This window comes from Leptosomus discolor, chromosome 4 (genome assembly GCF_034619465.1).
Source record: "Leptosomus discolor isolate bLepDis1 chromosome 4, bLepDis1.hap2, whole genome shotgun sequence".
Lineage (NCBI taxonomy): Eukaryota > Metazoa > Chordata > Aves > Leptosomiformes > Leptosomidae > Leptosomus > Leptosomus discolor.
In genome coordinates, this window is record NC_141394.1 from 65969174 (window position 1) to 65984062 (window position 14889).

At 41.7% G+C, this 14889-nt stretch overlaps 2 protein-coding genes across 4 annotated transcripts in view; one reads left to right on the plus strand and one right to left on the minus strand.

The window, feature by feature from the left end:
- Positions 1-9239, plus strand: part of FAM184B (family with sequence similarity 184 member B) — a 46579-nt gene extending 37340 nt beyond the window's left edge. Inside the window, exons 5-12 of one of the 3 annotated variants that reach the window (XM_086464531.1) lie at positions 73-226; positions 1367-1479; positions 1885-2069; positions 4936-5082; positions 6536-6653; positions 6838-6942; positions 7655-7857; positions 9146-9239. In XM_086464531.1, the coding sequence (XP_086320657.1) occupies positions 73-226; positions 1367-1479; positions 1885-2069; positions 4936-5082; positions 6536-6653; positions 6838-6942; positions 7655-7857; positions 9146-9239 (1119 nt within the window). Of the gene's footprint in view, positions 1-72; positions 227-1366; positions 1480-1884; positions 2070-4935; positions 5083-6535; positions 6654-6837; positions 6943-7647; positions 7858-9145 lie in introns of all 3 variants that reach the window. The other 2 variants (XM_086464533.1, XM_086464532.1) reach the window with 2 other exon arrangements.
- Positions 9240-11442: 2203 nt separating this feature from the next.
- On the minus strand, positions 11443-13894 carry MED28 (mediator complex subunit 28). Its single transcript, XM_086463964.1, has 4 exons — positions 13733-13894; positions 13575-13641; positions 12207-12319; positions 11443-11748 (listed from the first exon to the last, which is right to left on the minus strand). Exons 1-4 carry the CDS (start codon positions 13892-13894, stop codon positions 11551-11553), a joined length of 540 nt encoding a protein of 179 aa, XP_086320090.1. The 3' UTR covers positions 11443-11550.
- Positions 13895-14889: the final 995 nt, after the last annotated feature.

Below are 14889 nucleotides of genomic sequence, written 5' to 3' on the forward strand. Positions count from 1 at the left end.
ATTGCAAGTAAAACAAGATCATAAATAGACTCCAGCTGTTTTGTTGGGGGGGGGCGGGGCTTTTGCTTACAGGAGGCAGAAGAACGTTTGAAAAAGGAATTTAATGAGACTTTCAAGATCCAACATCAGTCTCATAGACTGGAAATACAGACCTTGGAAGAGAAAGCAAAGAAAGAATTACATGATGAACTCGAGCAGATACAGAAGCAGCAAACCCTGTTGCTAGGTATGTCTCATGGCATGCACAGCTCCTACTGCTTGATTGTATGCTGAGAAGCACTGACTTTCCTCCCATTCGTTTTGTTTCCCATCTTCTGGGAACTCAAGCCTTTCTGAATCTCCTTTCCCATACCCTGCAATGTCAGCAGTACAGACTTAATGTTCTTTAACCTAGCTGTCAACTGTCAGCAGCAGAATGTTGCCAGGAGAGTAGTCTGGTGTACAACATTCAAGTATGCATTATCGGGTATATTAAATTGGAATATTGTAGTCAGTGTATATGACTTTCCTCTTTTTTTCTATGAGGTGAATAATTTTTACATATAGTTCAAGTTTGTTCCATTGAGTTCAGCAGTGGAGAGCAGTTGCTCTGTACGTATTGTTCAGTCAGTTTAGAAAGTTCCTTAAACTCTTCAGAACTAAACAGAACACTGGATTAGGAGGACCTGTAATATCTCTGGATTTTAACTCAGGTTATTAAAGCTCACCTATAAAAGATATTTTAATTAAAAAATAATAATTTGAAAGTACTTTAGTACAAACTGGATTATCTTTTTGTTGGTTTTTTTCAGTAATTCAAATTTGCTAGAAAGGTTTGTTGCTCTCTAAAGTTTATATGTTCAATAGATAAATTCTGTTGTTCTTCAATAAAAATAGTAGGGAGGCAATATAGAGAGAAAACCTTCTTTCTCCTTGTGCTTGATGCATCCCGAAACTTGCATCCAGTATAGATGCCATATAGGACAGATCTGCTTACATAAGTGTTGTACTTCTCTAACACAATCAGAGCTCTCCTCAGTCTGCCTTATGGCCCTCTGTAAAACACCGGTGGACTTAACAGAGAGACTCAGGGGTACTCCAGTAAAGTTCAAGGTTAGAAGAAGCAATTATAGTGATTTAGTCTGTAAAACAACTGCCACATAATTATCTCTCTGATTCTGATGTTGGATCATTGCTGTTGTAGCTCCATATCTTCTTGTTGTTGCTCAACTGAGTTACTTCTCTAGTAATAGGAGGCCATTATACTTAATGGTGAAGGCATTGCAGAACAAAGCGAAATGTATTGTTTTCATCTACATTGACTGTATCTATCCCCGTCCTGCTGGCCTCTGACTGCCTTAATGATTGTCTGTCTGGTTGTTACTAGGATCTCTAAGGATGGAACTCTCTGAGCAACAGACATCATGCACTAATCTGAAGAAACAAATAGAAGAACTCCAAACGGAGCTGAGGAGCGTGAGGACACTGAAGAAGCAACAGGCAAGAATCCAGTTCCTACTTCATTGCCGTGTTGTGTTCTGCAAAAGCAATAGTATCAAATTTCTCTCTTCAGAGATAATAAAAGTGTCCAGAGTCTCTTACAGAAGTTGAATGGGTTTCCTTCCCTTATGTCCCACTTTAAAATGTTAGGATTGTTTATCATCTTTTCCATTTAAAGATCAGAATCTACAACACAAGTAAATGAATGAATGTTACAATAAAATACATTTTATGGAGACTATAAAATACATTCAGGAAGTTTTCATGACAGATTTTGTCTCACACATAGAATTGCACATATAATTGAAAAATCAGTTCGCAAAAATTCAGTGCACACAATTCTAGTGAGATCTTCATGTTAAATAATAAGAGGCTGTGAATAACTAAATTTGGCCTTTTTCTTAGGAAGGAAGTAGCCAGAGCCAGATCAGATCTCTTCATGATGAACTGGAAAAATGTCAGAGTGAAATTTCCGAGCTCAAGAAAGAGAATTTACTTTTGAAGGACACAATGGAGCTACTCAGTGCTGAGTTGGAGTCACAGAAGCAAGAAGCTTCACAGCTTCAGGACAGGGAGAAACAGCACAGAAGGTTTGCCTTAAATTCACACTTCACAGTGCTGTCTAGAGAGTCAATAATAATGCCAGCATCAGAGATGTTCTAAATGTGATGAGTGTCAGAATATCTCCTTTCTAAAGTACTAATTTTAGAGGTTAGAAGTTTTGCAAAAGCAGTCGTTCATTTCACATTTCTCTCCAGCCATAATAAAAGCATCTGAACTGTTCATTATATGTCAGAGAAATATGTCCAGTGTAGCCCCACAGGAGTGACCTGAGAAAATCTGCGTAATGTCAGCCTTTGAAAAGCACTAGAATACATAAACAAATCCCAAACTCACCCAAGAGCTATTAAAAAAATGTAGAAGTCTCTGAGAATAAGTATCAGGTTTTTGTGCATACTCTAGCTGAAACCAGTGGGTTGTTAACCCTAAAGGGGACCCTTGAGAATGTCTTATGTGCTCTGTGAGACTGCTTTGTCTGTAACAGCCAGTTTGGCACTGCGGGAGTAAGGGCAGTGACAGCAGATAGTGACAGTGCCTCTGAGCTGATGGAAGCCTGGGTCTGTAATATATTGCCAGGGCACAGGAAGGGCAAGCTGACTTGTAGTTGTGGCTGTCTTTGTAGAAGGTGGACCACATCCTCTTAGTGTAGCCAAAGGCTCAGAGCGTGTGTTGCATTGCAGTAATAGCAGTCTTCCCGTCTGTGTACAGAAAAAGTGCAGGACTTACTTTGCACATGGGAGACAAGACTGGGGTTCACTGTCCAGTACATTTGAATGGCTGTTGAATCCTTTGAGACTTCTGGATGATCATACATAACATGTTCTCTTTGACGAGAGACTGAGGGATCTGGTGCATGGGTACCTTTCAGTTCATTTCTGCAATGGCGTTAGAATGTATGCCCCTGACTACTCAAGCTTTATATATAAAGGATTTCTGAAGAGTATACCCTTAAAGAAATCTTTAAAATTATGTGCTATATAGTCTAGAGAAAAGCACTCGGTGTCTCTCAGCAGACTGTCAGAGTGGTCAGAGTAATTCGGTCACATCTACCAGTCAGTAGACAGTCATTTAAAGAATAAGAAAGATTTTTTTTTTTTTTTTCCCCTTGGCACTCTTTGGAGAGTTACTTGAAAGTGACTTTCATTTCAAGCTTTTGAAGCAAGATCAACAGAAAGAATTGCAAACCAAAGAGTTTCATCAGTGCCCTCCAGCTATCTTGAAGGAATTTAGAGCCTCTGTTCATGAAGGGAAGAATTATTTACATGTCAGTGATGAGGTCTAAAAGGCCTCAAATGCTAAAGCTGCTGGGCTGGAGGATAATCTTTGCAGGGGATAGATGGTGTAGCTCTACTACAGTAAGTATTTGAGAAGGAAGCATTAATGGAAATTATGTAGGGAGAAATCCTTCAAATAACAGGAGGTAGAACCAAAGAGCTTAAATGGTCCTAGGCACCATTAACCCATGGAAGGTCTCGAACATTAACTTGCAGGTCTTGTTTTGCTTTTGCAGGACCAATAATTTGGATAGGGGAATAGTTAAATTGGTGAGTGCGTATAAATTAACAGCACTTTTACTGTTATTTTAACAAGTGACTTTGTCTTATGCTATATAGTGGTTTCTGATTTGAAAGCTGATAGTGGCTTGTTATTTGCATGTGCCAAATTTTTATAACCAATTATTTAAAGTTACTGTTCCTACTGTTGCCAAGTAAGTGAAACCAGTAATCTGCTTGAAGTAATCATCCCCATTTCCATTCTCTTGAACTGTGTGAATTCCACCCTCCGGTGCAGAAACCTTTTGCAAGGACTAGGATGAGAGCAGACAAAGATTATTTGTGGGAAGAGGACAAGTCCCAAAACGGCTATTCTGAAGGACAGCTTTATTCTGCCCCTGAAGATCCATTTCAGGGATTCTGCTCCCATTTTTACTCTTATTCTTCTGCTTCTTATTTTGTGCCAAGTGCCAAATCAATCACTCCTGTGGCTGCACTCTAATTTCAAGGGCAGAAAGCTTTCATGGGCCTTTTGGCCTTTCCTGAAGCATTTCAGAAGCAAGTGAAAGTAGCTTAGAGATATATTTAAAATTAAAAAAAACGTAAACTGGATATCTTTTGTGAAAATTACAATTGTTAGTCTCCCGAGTTCGACATCTCTGTTATAATCAGTAAACAACAGAGCATGGGCTCTGCACTGAGTTAATAAAAAAGTTTCTCCAAGGTTTAACAAAACGTTAGCAAACAAAAGGCAACAAGCTAACAATGATTCTTCAATAGATGTCTGTTGGTTCTGAGTTGGTATCAGAAAGCAATGTTGTGGGTAGGGCTGAAAAAATGTCCGTCATTTTTTCGTTTTCAGTTGATGATGTTAATCAAATAGCAATATCTTTCAAAATACATTGTCTGTTAAAGACAAATGTTTCAGTTAAAGGCATTGTTGTAATGTTTCTTACCTTCACTAAAAAAAAAATTTTGTAAGGTGATGGTAGGCAGTATTAAATGTTTCTGGTGCCATGATGTGATGAAATATGGCATCAGAGCCTCATGTTAAAATCCCAGAGATTTCAAAATCATTTTGCTTAATAAAAGTGAGTTCCTATGGTACTTTATTGTCATGTTTGACCATTAAGATTGATGTACATGGACAGAATATGGCTAGACACTCCATTTCCTGAAGGCTGAAGGTCTCCAAATAACTTTCCTCTTCCTTAGTGTTAGTGTGGTTCTGCTTCATACTGAAACTGAAGTCAAAGTCAAATAAGTAAGCAGAAGCCCAGAGCTGCACCCAGTTAACTACCTTTGTAGTCAATAAAAGACCTCAAAACTGTATGCTTTGATCAATGATAATAAACTAGTATTGAAACATGAGAATTCAGACATATTTTAATACCAATAAAAGGCTACTGGTAGAAGACGTCATTATCAAGCATAAAAAAGAACTGGACATACTGAAACAGGATCACCAGAAGGAAATCGAAAACATATTATCTGATTTCAGCAGCACTCAGGCACATCTCCAAGCAAATATCTTCTCCTTAGAAACTGAGTAAGTCATTTAAATAAACTCTGGCTCATACTAGCAATGAGTTCTGTTTGAAATTATTATTCTTAGTATGTATAATTTTTTTATTACTCATTGGTAGAATAGTATAAGCACTGAAATAGTGTATAGGTATTTCCTTTGCAAACACAAAAAGACCCAGATATACTGTAATAAACTCTGAATATCATTTAATGTAAAGCATTATACATACAGTTTTACAATGCTAAATTAAAACCTGCACTCAGCATCTTGCAGTTTTATTAAGTGTAAAATCATCTTTGTCATGGATGATACCAGAGGCCTTGATCCATGATCTTGTACTTAATTTTGTTCAGCAGAGCAGCATCTTTGAGGTTAAGCTCTTGCTCAGTCTCACTCCCTTGCAAATTTCCCAGGACAGCCCCTAATAACAGGTGTAAATAAACGCACTTTGCCGCCTCCTTGGAGTTAAGTAGTTCTGTGGTGCTACAGGAGAGGCTCCTCAGAAATAATCCCCGTGATTATCCATATCCTGTGTCCTCTTACCCCAACTGTGCGGCATAGGTCCAGAAGAGAGATGCTTACTTGCATGTAAGCAGGTCTCAAATCATTCAGATGTTAAGAAGTATCTTTTTATCTACAATCTGAGATATACGAAATGAAGAATATATGATTAGGGGGTGGGGTGGGTGTGTCCTCTCAAAAATATATATCCTCAGTCAACACCACCCCCCCCACCCCCCCCCAAAATGGTTATCTGTATTCTGTAATACGTTTCTGAGTATGGCAGGTGAACTTCATAGCACTCAGTTTTTCAAGCAGAAAAATTCATGAACATGGCTGATGACATATGACTTTTTTTCTTGTCGGTCAATCAAATGTATGTTTCCACACCATCTCTAAGAAGGTGTAAGTTCTCATTTGAATCTTTTCCCCTGATTAAGGCATTTAAAGAGCTGGACTCACACTACGGGCTTTGACTTAGAGGGTTCACTAAAGCAGCATGTATATCTAAGTGTTTCTTTTCACGAAAGTTAAAGGAATTGAGTATTTCTGAGGCCTCTATCAAATATGGTTGGAATTAGCCTGTGGATTCTAAAGTTACTGGGTCAGAAAAGAGAACAAAGGGATGAATACAGACACGCATAGATACTGTGATACAAATTTTTTTCTTTATGAAACTAGACTAGCAATGTGATGTGCAAGCTTGTTAGTATTTTACACCAGGGGCTGGATTTTACACTGGACAGGTGTTGTGGGTTAACCCTGGTGGCAGTTTATTTTGGAAGTCCACAACGTACTATACTTATATGTAATCCATGTACAGATGCCCATTTTTTTAAAAATGCTGTTTTATCAGAAAGGCCTGGCTGTGTTCCTGTGTTTTAGGCCTGGAGTTTAGGGCAGAGTACAGCCCAGGTATCTCTTGAACCCGGTCTGAGGAAGTTTTTTCTGGTCTGAATTTTCTTTGGTACAGACTTAATGAATTAGAAGAAAAGTCAAGAAAGTGGGAGTCCAGATCAGAAGATACAGACCTAATAAGCTCTCTGCAAGACAAATTAAGTGAGAGAGAAGAGATTATCAAGCAGCTGGCAGTAAGATTTTCTTTTATATGTACACATATATTTTGGAAACCGTTGGAAGGCTCTATTCAGTGTATCATGCATTGCTTCAGACTGATACTTTACTTGTGTTCTGGAATACTTTGACAAACATATGTTTCCATACCAACTTCCAACAAATAGATGTTTCCATACACATAACTTTCTTTCCCCTCAGGAAGGAAGAAAATTTCAGCATTCACTTTTAGCCAACACTGAATCTTACAGGAATCGATCATTTTCTTTCAACCCTAATACAGGATGTGTGACTCCTTCCATGAAGGTAAGATGGGCAATGCAATTAAAATCACAAAGTGTGATGGTTTATTGCTATTTGAATCATACACGTGACCAGGACAATAAAGGTCCTGTTAATTTTTTATGGTAATGTTACTCAGTAGAATTCTTTCCAGTAATCCAGCCTACAGTCAGGTGTTGAGTATAGTATAAATTCAGTAGCACATAGACACGGGGGTTTAAGCAAATATAAAACACTGAACTCCAAAGACGTCAGTCTTCCACTGGGATAAGCACAGCCATTGCTTGCAGATTTGGGAGCTGCTTGCAGATGTGGGAGTGGCTATTTGGGATACTGCATGCATCAAGGAAAAGTATGAATTGTGTTTGGGCTGCTCAGGATTTGCCCTTTGTCATTCCAGCCCCTCTGTATGATACTGTCTATAGAGAGTGATGGAAAGAAGGGAGGTCAAGTTGGTGGAAAGCACCTAACTGAAAAGCTATCAAAGCTATCACCTTTGAAGTATCTAAAACCTCAAGGTCAAACAGACCAGTTGTTTTAATTGGACTACTTAATCCATGGATCCTCACAGCATGCCCTCAGAATTTATTTTAAATGCATATAGAAAAAGATGAGAATCTGCATTTTTGGGTGCTTCTCCTAAGATATGTGGGAATGAGGTATTGTTGATGTTTTATAGTATGAAGTGTGGAAAAAATGCATGTGTAATGAAGTTTTCTGTTACAATAAAAAACAGAAGAAGAAAACAGTTGAGGTGCCCAGTCGTGTTGTCAGTGTTCCGAATTTAGCTTCCTACGCAAAGAGCTTTTTGAGCTGTGACTTGAGATCAAAAAGAAGTGCTCCTCAAATAACAAAATCTACAAGCTTAGACCGGAGTCCTGGCTGCCTCAGGGTGGGCTCTCCATCAGCACAGTCCTCAGACAGCAGTGCTGCCACAAGGTATTTGTCCATTCTGCAGTGACTTGTAAGATGATAAATGAATTGCTGTTCAGAATCTTGCAGGCAATTCAAACACATTAGACGTTTGGAAGTAAACAATGATGTAAGGTTCCTGCTGTGCAGTGAACTCCATGTGTTCAATTCTCTGCAGACAGACCCAGAACTTTACTGCAGAAGAACTTTACTGTCCAGCAGAGCTTATGCTTGCAAGCCCTCCTGGTACAAAAAAAGAGAGGAGTTGCAAGTATTTAAGAATGTAGTTAATAGAGAACATGGCTGTTTAGAACTTTGGGCAAATTTATGAGTTATTATTCTTCAAATTCATAAGTTATTATTTAAGCAATGTTTACTATTTTATAAACATGACTGAAGTATCTCTTAAAGAAATAGTTAAAAATGCATGTAGTTAACATTATGCGGTTACAATGATAAATATTTAAAAAACCCCAAACCTACAACTATACTTCAGGACAAAAGCCAGCCTTCTCACCTAGCTCCCAGTGGAGATTAGTTATCCTGTAAATGGTGTGCTAGAGAGTTCTTTCCTTGAAGGCAGATGGTGCTGACTGCTGCCAAAGGCAGTAACCCAGGACACGGGCTTGGGTCCAGCTTGGCAATTCCTACATCTGAAAGACAAAAGCATTCTGTGTGTCATGCCAGATGACTGCCAAGGCACATCAGATTCGTATTTTAAACGGAAACGTACGGAGAGACTGAGGGTAGCTTGGCTGCTACCTACGTACTCTTTTAAATCAGTCAGTCATGAGTGAAGTCATACTTGCCATTATAACCTAACTGAAATTAATATAAATGTTAAAAAAGCATCCTGATTGCTGAAAAATCAGGGTCTATGTAATAGGATTGATTATAAAAGCCAATTGATAGATAAATCTTTCAATTCCAACAAAACTTTTACCCAACATTTTTAATGCATAAATTGTATTTCATATTTTTAAAAGAATTGCAGCTGCCATTTTCTGATTTTCCACTTTGTATGCTTGAAACATCCTTTTTAGGTTTTGAAATTTCAAGAATTATGTTCAAACATTTCTTCATAGCCATTTAGCTCTCCTTCATGCTTTCCTTTGTGTTACCACCCGTGCTGTTAGCCCAGTTACCTGGCTAGCACAGATCCCACTAGAAATTGTAGCTGGCACCTTTTGGCCTTGTCCAGTTCGTGTGAGCACAGACTCGTTCATAGGATCATGAGTTTTTCCAGGAAAAAAAGTATTAAATATTGAAAGCTTGTAACTAAGTAAGTGATGCTAATGCTTATTTGTTTGCACAGGACGACACATGGCAATGAACAACCACAAACTAAAGATGACCAAAACCAAGACCCTCAGCATCAAGAATGGTTTACTAAATATTTTTCATTTTAAAGCAAACTGTTTCCATACTTCTCAGACCTACCAGAAAAGCTGTTCCTGTTTTCTTCTAGGGAATGATAATCCAATATTTAGGGGAAAAAAAAAAAGTAATTTCCAAGTAAATAATTAGGAACATCTAATAACTATGGAGTTATAGGCATGGATTTCAGAAAAATGCATTTTTTTATCAACCTCTGTAAAAAATAAAGAAAAAGCAGAATTCTGGATACTGTTACATGAAGAAACTTTTTAATCAAGAGACTGGACCACTCCACAATTATATTAAATATGCAATTTTAGTCTCCAATATGTCGTGTCAGTCTGGCTCCAGAAGGTTCTGAGATCTGAAAAAAGATCTTAACTTCTGTAGGTGACTTCTGTAGGTTTATACATTTACTTCATCAGCTGTTTAAAACAATTTCTGCATATAATAATGTAATTTTTAAAGTTTTTAATAGGTTTTTGTTAAAACTAATTTTAAGCTGTATAGCATGTGGTACTCCTCCAAGAACAGCACGTTTATAGCAGGCTGGTTTAGAAATACTTTCTGGTTTGCTTAATAAACTGTTTTGTATCGTCAGCATTGCAGTATAATATTCCTGTTGCACTTCAGTACGTGTATCAGCCTGGTAAATTAGGGTAATACGTATGAACATTAAAACTTGCTTGTACATCATCCATTTCTATGGTTTCCAAAGTAGTGCGATGTTATGCTGAAGTGTGTCAGACCGACACCGAGCTCCAGCCTGACGGGAGCTGCACGCTCGTTCATTTTGTCTCAGTACTGTCCTCACGCCCCCCTAAACGCAACATGGGCAAATGGCTGCCTTTACCAGGTCATGCTGGCTAACTTGTTACTGGGAGAGACACTCATGAGGAAATTAGCCCTCCGGTAATTCATCAACAGAGGCGAAAGGCAGGGGACTGTGCCACCAGCAGCCTCGCATTGACAGCAGGGTTAGTTCATCTTCAGCTGCTGTGTGGTTTGAATCCCCCGTTTAATTTCAGCCGGCAGGGCCCAGCGACGTAACGAGGAGGCACACCCCCCGCCTAGCCTCTTCCGTCAGCCAGCAAGAGCTGTACCGACAGATGCAAGCACATGGCACAGAACAGCCACTGCACCTCACGGGTGGGGAAAAGGTGGCACGAGAGGCAGAAACCTTCTACAGGCCACTACTTCAATCTCCGTGGTCGTCCAGTAGTTTTTTCAAGGTGAACTGCTTGGTTTGGAAGGAAACTTCGGCATCAGACTTGGCAAAAAGACACTTTTTAAACGTGTCATCAAGAAGGGAATAAAACGGTGTACAGTAGACAACACTGAGGAGTGCCTTGGTATCTGGGAGAGGATCAGAAATGTAGAGGGCAAAGTTTTTCATTAAGAGTTTTCATCCATTCTGCCCCAAAAACTTTTAAAGCACACTAGAAAGTTCAATACACACTAATTACTAATTCTAATTTCCAGGGTTACAATATTCTAATTAGTCCACTCTGTCCCCAGAAAGGTGTCCCTAGAAAGAGGCTTTCCTGGCTATCTGGACCAATTAAGCTTGTGGCCTAATACAGAGACAGAACTCCATTGCTATTTCTACCTCCAGAATCTTTTTTTGGCTACATTTAGATTACAAAATAGCACACCCCAGTGGAAGCTAATTCTGTAGACTGGACAGCGCCCACATCCACCACGAGTGGTGTTTATTTGGGGCACGCATTCTGGCCCATCTCTATACTAGCCTGACAGACAGCACCCCAGTGACACGGGCCTGCGTCACACACCCCACCAGGGGTATGCATTTTGCAGTTTCAGTTCATCCTGTAAGAATCAAATGTGTGTGTCCTGAGACCTCTTCATGAGGTAAGCAAGAGTCCAGAGGAGATGGACAACTCACTTCACAAAAAGTATGCCCTTGATCTGACCTGGATACAGACAGTTCTAAGGGTGCTCCTACAGCAGTACTTCCGGGTAATTACGGGATCACGGAACATTTAAACCTTCCAGTAAGACCAAAGAGCAATCTTCGGAAGCATCGTACCAGCAAAGAGATAATTAAGGGAGAGCTAGAACTGCCCCTTCTAGAAGGAACGGGGTGCATTCTGGAAAACCCACTTCTACCAGAAAGCATCCCGAATAGCAACTCTGCATATCTTCCACTGAAATATAAAACCAAACCACATTCTTGCAAACAAAAAAAAAAAAAAAAAAAGAAGATACTTTATTTTGCTTAATTGCCTTAACTATTTATATTTGTAGTACAAATTGCATTATACAAAAAGCATACAAGGTAAAAAGAACACCACTGCTTTGCATTGTGTGTAAAATAAAAGATCACGCTTGCTTCATGGGAGCGGGAATATTGGCAGATGCTTGCTCTAGGTAAGCTAACGGACCCTGAGGCATTTCTGCAGGCTTTTTGTGCTGTACACTGATATCTTCCAGGACCTGTTGCCAGTGTCGCAGTTTACCCAAATGCTTCTGAATTAATGCTTCTTTTCTCTGCAATTCATTTCTTAATTCCGAAACATCCTGTGGATGAAAAAATGCGCATTAGTAAATACAGTATTCATAAGAATAACCACCTCGCACGCCGAGCGTGTCATTTTTTTAGCCTGAGTTTTCAAGCTGATCTTACAGCGATTCTAGTAACAGGAAAGTGTCTAATGAAACAGAGGGAAAGCCCCAGGAATGCACTGGCGCTGTTCCCCTAGGTCACATATTTCAAAGATCATTACTTCCAGCAAAATTTGACTGACTAGTGTGTTTCTTCCAATGAAGCTACCATCTGTGGTCCAATACTCTGCTGAGCAGCAGGCATCCAGCTTCTCTAGGTTCACGGCGAGAGCCAAGTTAACCATCAAGTTCTACCAACTTAAGATTGAGCATCATGTTGAGAAACCCAACATTAATGCGAGCAAGGTGATTAACTGTACTGGTGCACTGCTCACCTGATCTAGCACAACACAGGTAAATTAATTTAAACGTACCTCTTTAATTACTTGCTCTGGTTTCTGGACTGATAGCTGCAGTCTTTTTTGTAGAAAAAAGCATTCAGTTTGTCTTGCAACATCCAGAAACTTCTGGATGCACTGATCAACACCTAAGCATAAAATAACAAAACAGAACAGATTCCAAAAAAAGAAGTTATTAGGCTGATACTGGTAGTTGTCTGCATGCTATTAAAAACACTTTTCACGGTAGTTTCTAGAAAGAAAGTCTTCAGATTTACTAAAATGACACATTTATAAAACCAGAATGTGCATTAAGTCTGTATAAAACGTTGCTTTGCAAACTTTCAGAACTTCTTTTAAAGGTGCAAGACAACAACTCTTTTCCCCAAGTGTTACTACATTTTTGACAAAAAGCGATAAAATAATTTGTGGAACTTAGCTGAATAAAGAAAACATTTCACCGCATGCCCAAGCAACAAGCTCAATGGAGGGTTCTAAAATATGGGTGAATTTAGGAGAATATTCTGCCGTCGTATATTATACGCACTACTATTTTGATAATAAAAGCTGTCCCATTCCAGTATATGACTAAATATCCAGAAAGGAGTTTTCAAAATCATTTATGCTGTTTTCGAAATGATGCTTGAGAGTCAAACCTCAAAAATGTTTCAGGGAAAACACACACTTCTGAACAGTAGTCAAGGGCCATTTTAACTTGTTTACACCAGTTCAGCATTAATTACACCTCCCACAGAAGCGCCTGTCACACAAGTCTTAAAGCACTGCAACTAAGCAATCTAGGCTTTCCTTTCCCACCTTTCATTATTGCTTCATACGGCTTCATAACACATCACCTCAGCTTCCTAGTGTTTGAATCACTTATTTCACCGCACGTTCACACAACCCCACACAACTCCAGCGGCCAGCTGGCACTCAGACCTTTCCACAAGGCCCCCATCGTGCCCGGGGGGGTCTCTTTCCGTGTGAGCCTCCCACGGCTGTGAACAGCGTCCCACCTGGGAAGGGGCGAGGAACCCAGGGTTACGCTAGAGTCAGCGTTCGAAGACCCTGAAACGGTTTTTAAGCCTCTTTTGGCCTCAAATGACAAAGCGCACAGACCCCCGGCGAAGCCCAAATGCATCTGCAAAGCTTCACAAGAAGTTTTGGGGGAAGTTAGCCACAGATTTGCAACCCCCGCCGTGCCCCTCCGCATTTCAGGCCTGCAGAATAAACCCGTGGAGTCTCTAGGGCTTTTGTGAAGCCGAGTCGAGCTGCGGCACCTCGGCAGCGCCCGAAAGCCGCCGAGGGGTCGGCCCGGCCCGGCCCGGCCCGGCGGGCGTGAGGCGGGGGGCGCTGGGCACCGTGACGACACCGCCGCTCCGCTCCGCCCCCCCGGTGCCTCACCGGTGCGGATCTCCTCCTGGTCCGTGCCGTTCACGTAGTCCTGGCTCACCAGCGAGGCGAAGCAGGCCTGCGAGAGAGGGCGGCGCGGAGGTGAGAGGGCCGCGGGGGGCCGGCGCCCTGAGGGCAGCGCCCGCCCGCGGCCTCCCGGGCCCACACACCTCGAAGGACGCTTCCAGCTCGTCTACGAGCGTGTTGTTGGGATTGCGCGGCCCCGCCGGAGGTGGGATGAGGCCGGCTGGGCCGGGCCCGCCGGGAGGCCCCGGCGGCGGCGGAGGGCCCGGCGGCTGGTTGCCGAACATGCCGCTGAGCGCGCCCGCCATGCTGTGCCCGGGCGGCCCAGCGGCGGCCGCGCACGCGCCGAGGGGCGGAATCCGAGGGCGGGCCCGAGCTCTGCCCCGCCCCCTCAGGCTCCGCCGCGCGGGCACCGCCCGCCCTCCCCCGGGCCCTCCCTCAGCCCCGCCGGGCACGCCCGGGAGCCGGCGAAGGGCGGGAGCGGGGGGCGGCGCCGTCCTTCCAGCCGGACCCGCCTCCTCGGGCCTGGGCCCTCCCGCGCCTGCCAGGCTCCAGCGGCGGTAAGCGGCAGCTCCGCACCGCTCGTTACCCGACCCTCGGGCCCCGAGCCCCCGAACGCTGAAGAAACCTTCACCCCGCGCTGTGTGACGTTTGAACCGATTCTGGGAACGCTGTCCGTGCTGACGGCCCCACCGCAGCGAAGGGGGGAGGCAGCAGGGTCACAGAAACCAGGTGAGATGGTGGCAGGTCCCCCCCGAAAAACACCCCAAACCCTAGCTTCCCTTCGTTAGTTTTTGTAAAACAGGTACAAGATACACGCTCGTTGGCACGTGTTGAAGGCCCACTACATAATTTAGCACTGAAGCCATGCTAATCACAGTAATTGCAGCAGCCTAAAAAGTCTAATAGTGCATCATTTCTACCTCTATAGACACCACCAGCGTTAGTTTTTCTAAGCAAAAATGTTAGAATAGCATTTTTACAAACAATGTAGCAGAGTTTCCTTTTGACACCACCTACAATTCACCCAAAACTAAGGCATAGCTATGATCTCTATCTATGGTTACTACTCTCAATCAAACCACACACCCAAGTAAAAGATTTATTGTTTGCAATAATTATGCTTACTTTACATATAAAATACGAGTTCAAATGTTTTCCATCATCATGATTTGGTACCAAATATCTCAATAGTTCAAACAATGTTTTTATTTTAAACTGCATATGAGATGACAAATTGCCATAGTGAAAATATGCTTGGGGCATTCATTTATGAATAACACATTTTAAGATTTTTTTCTTA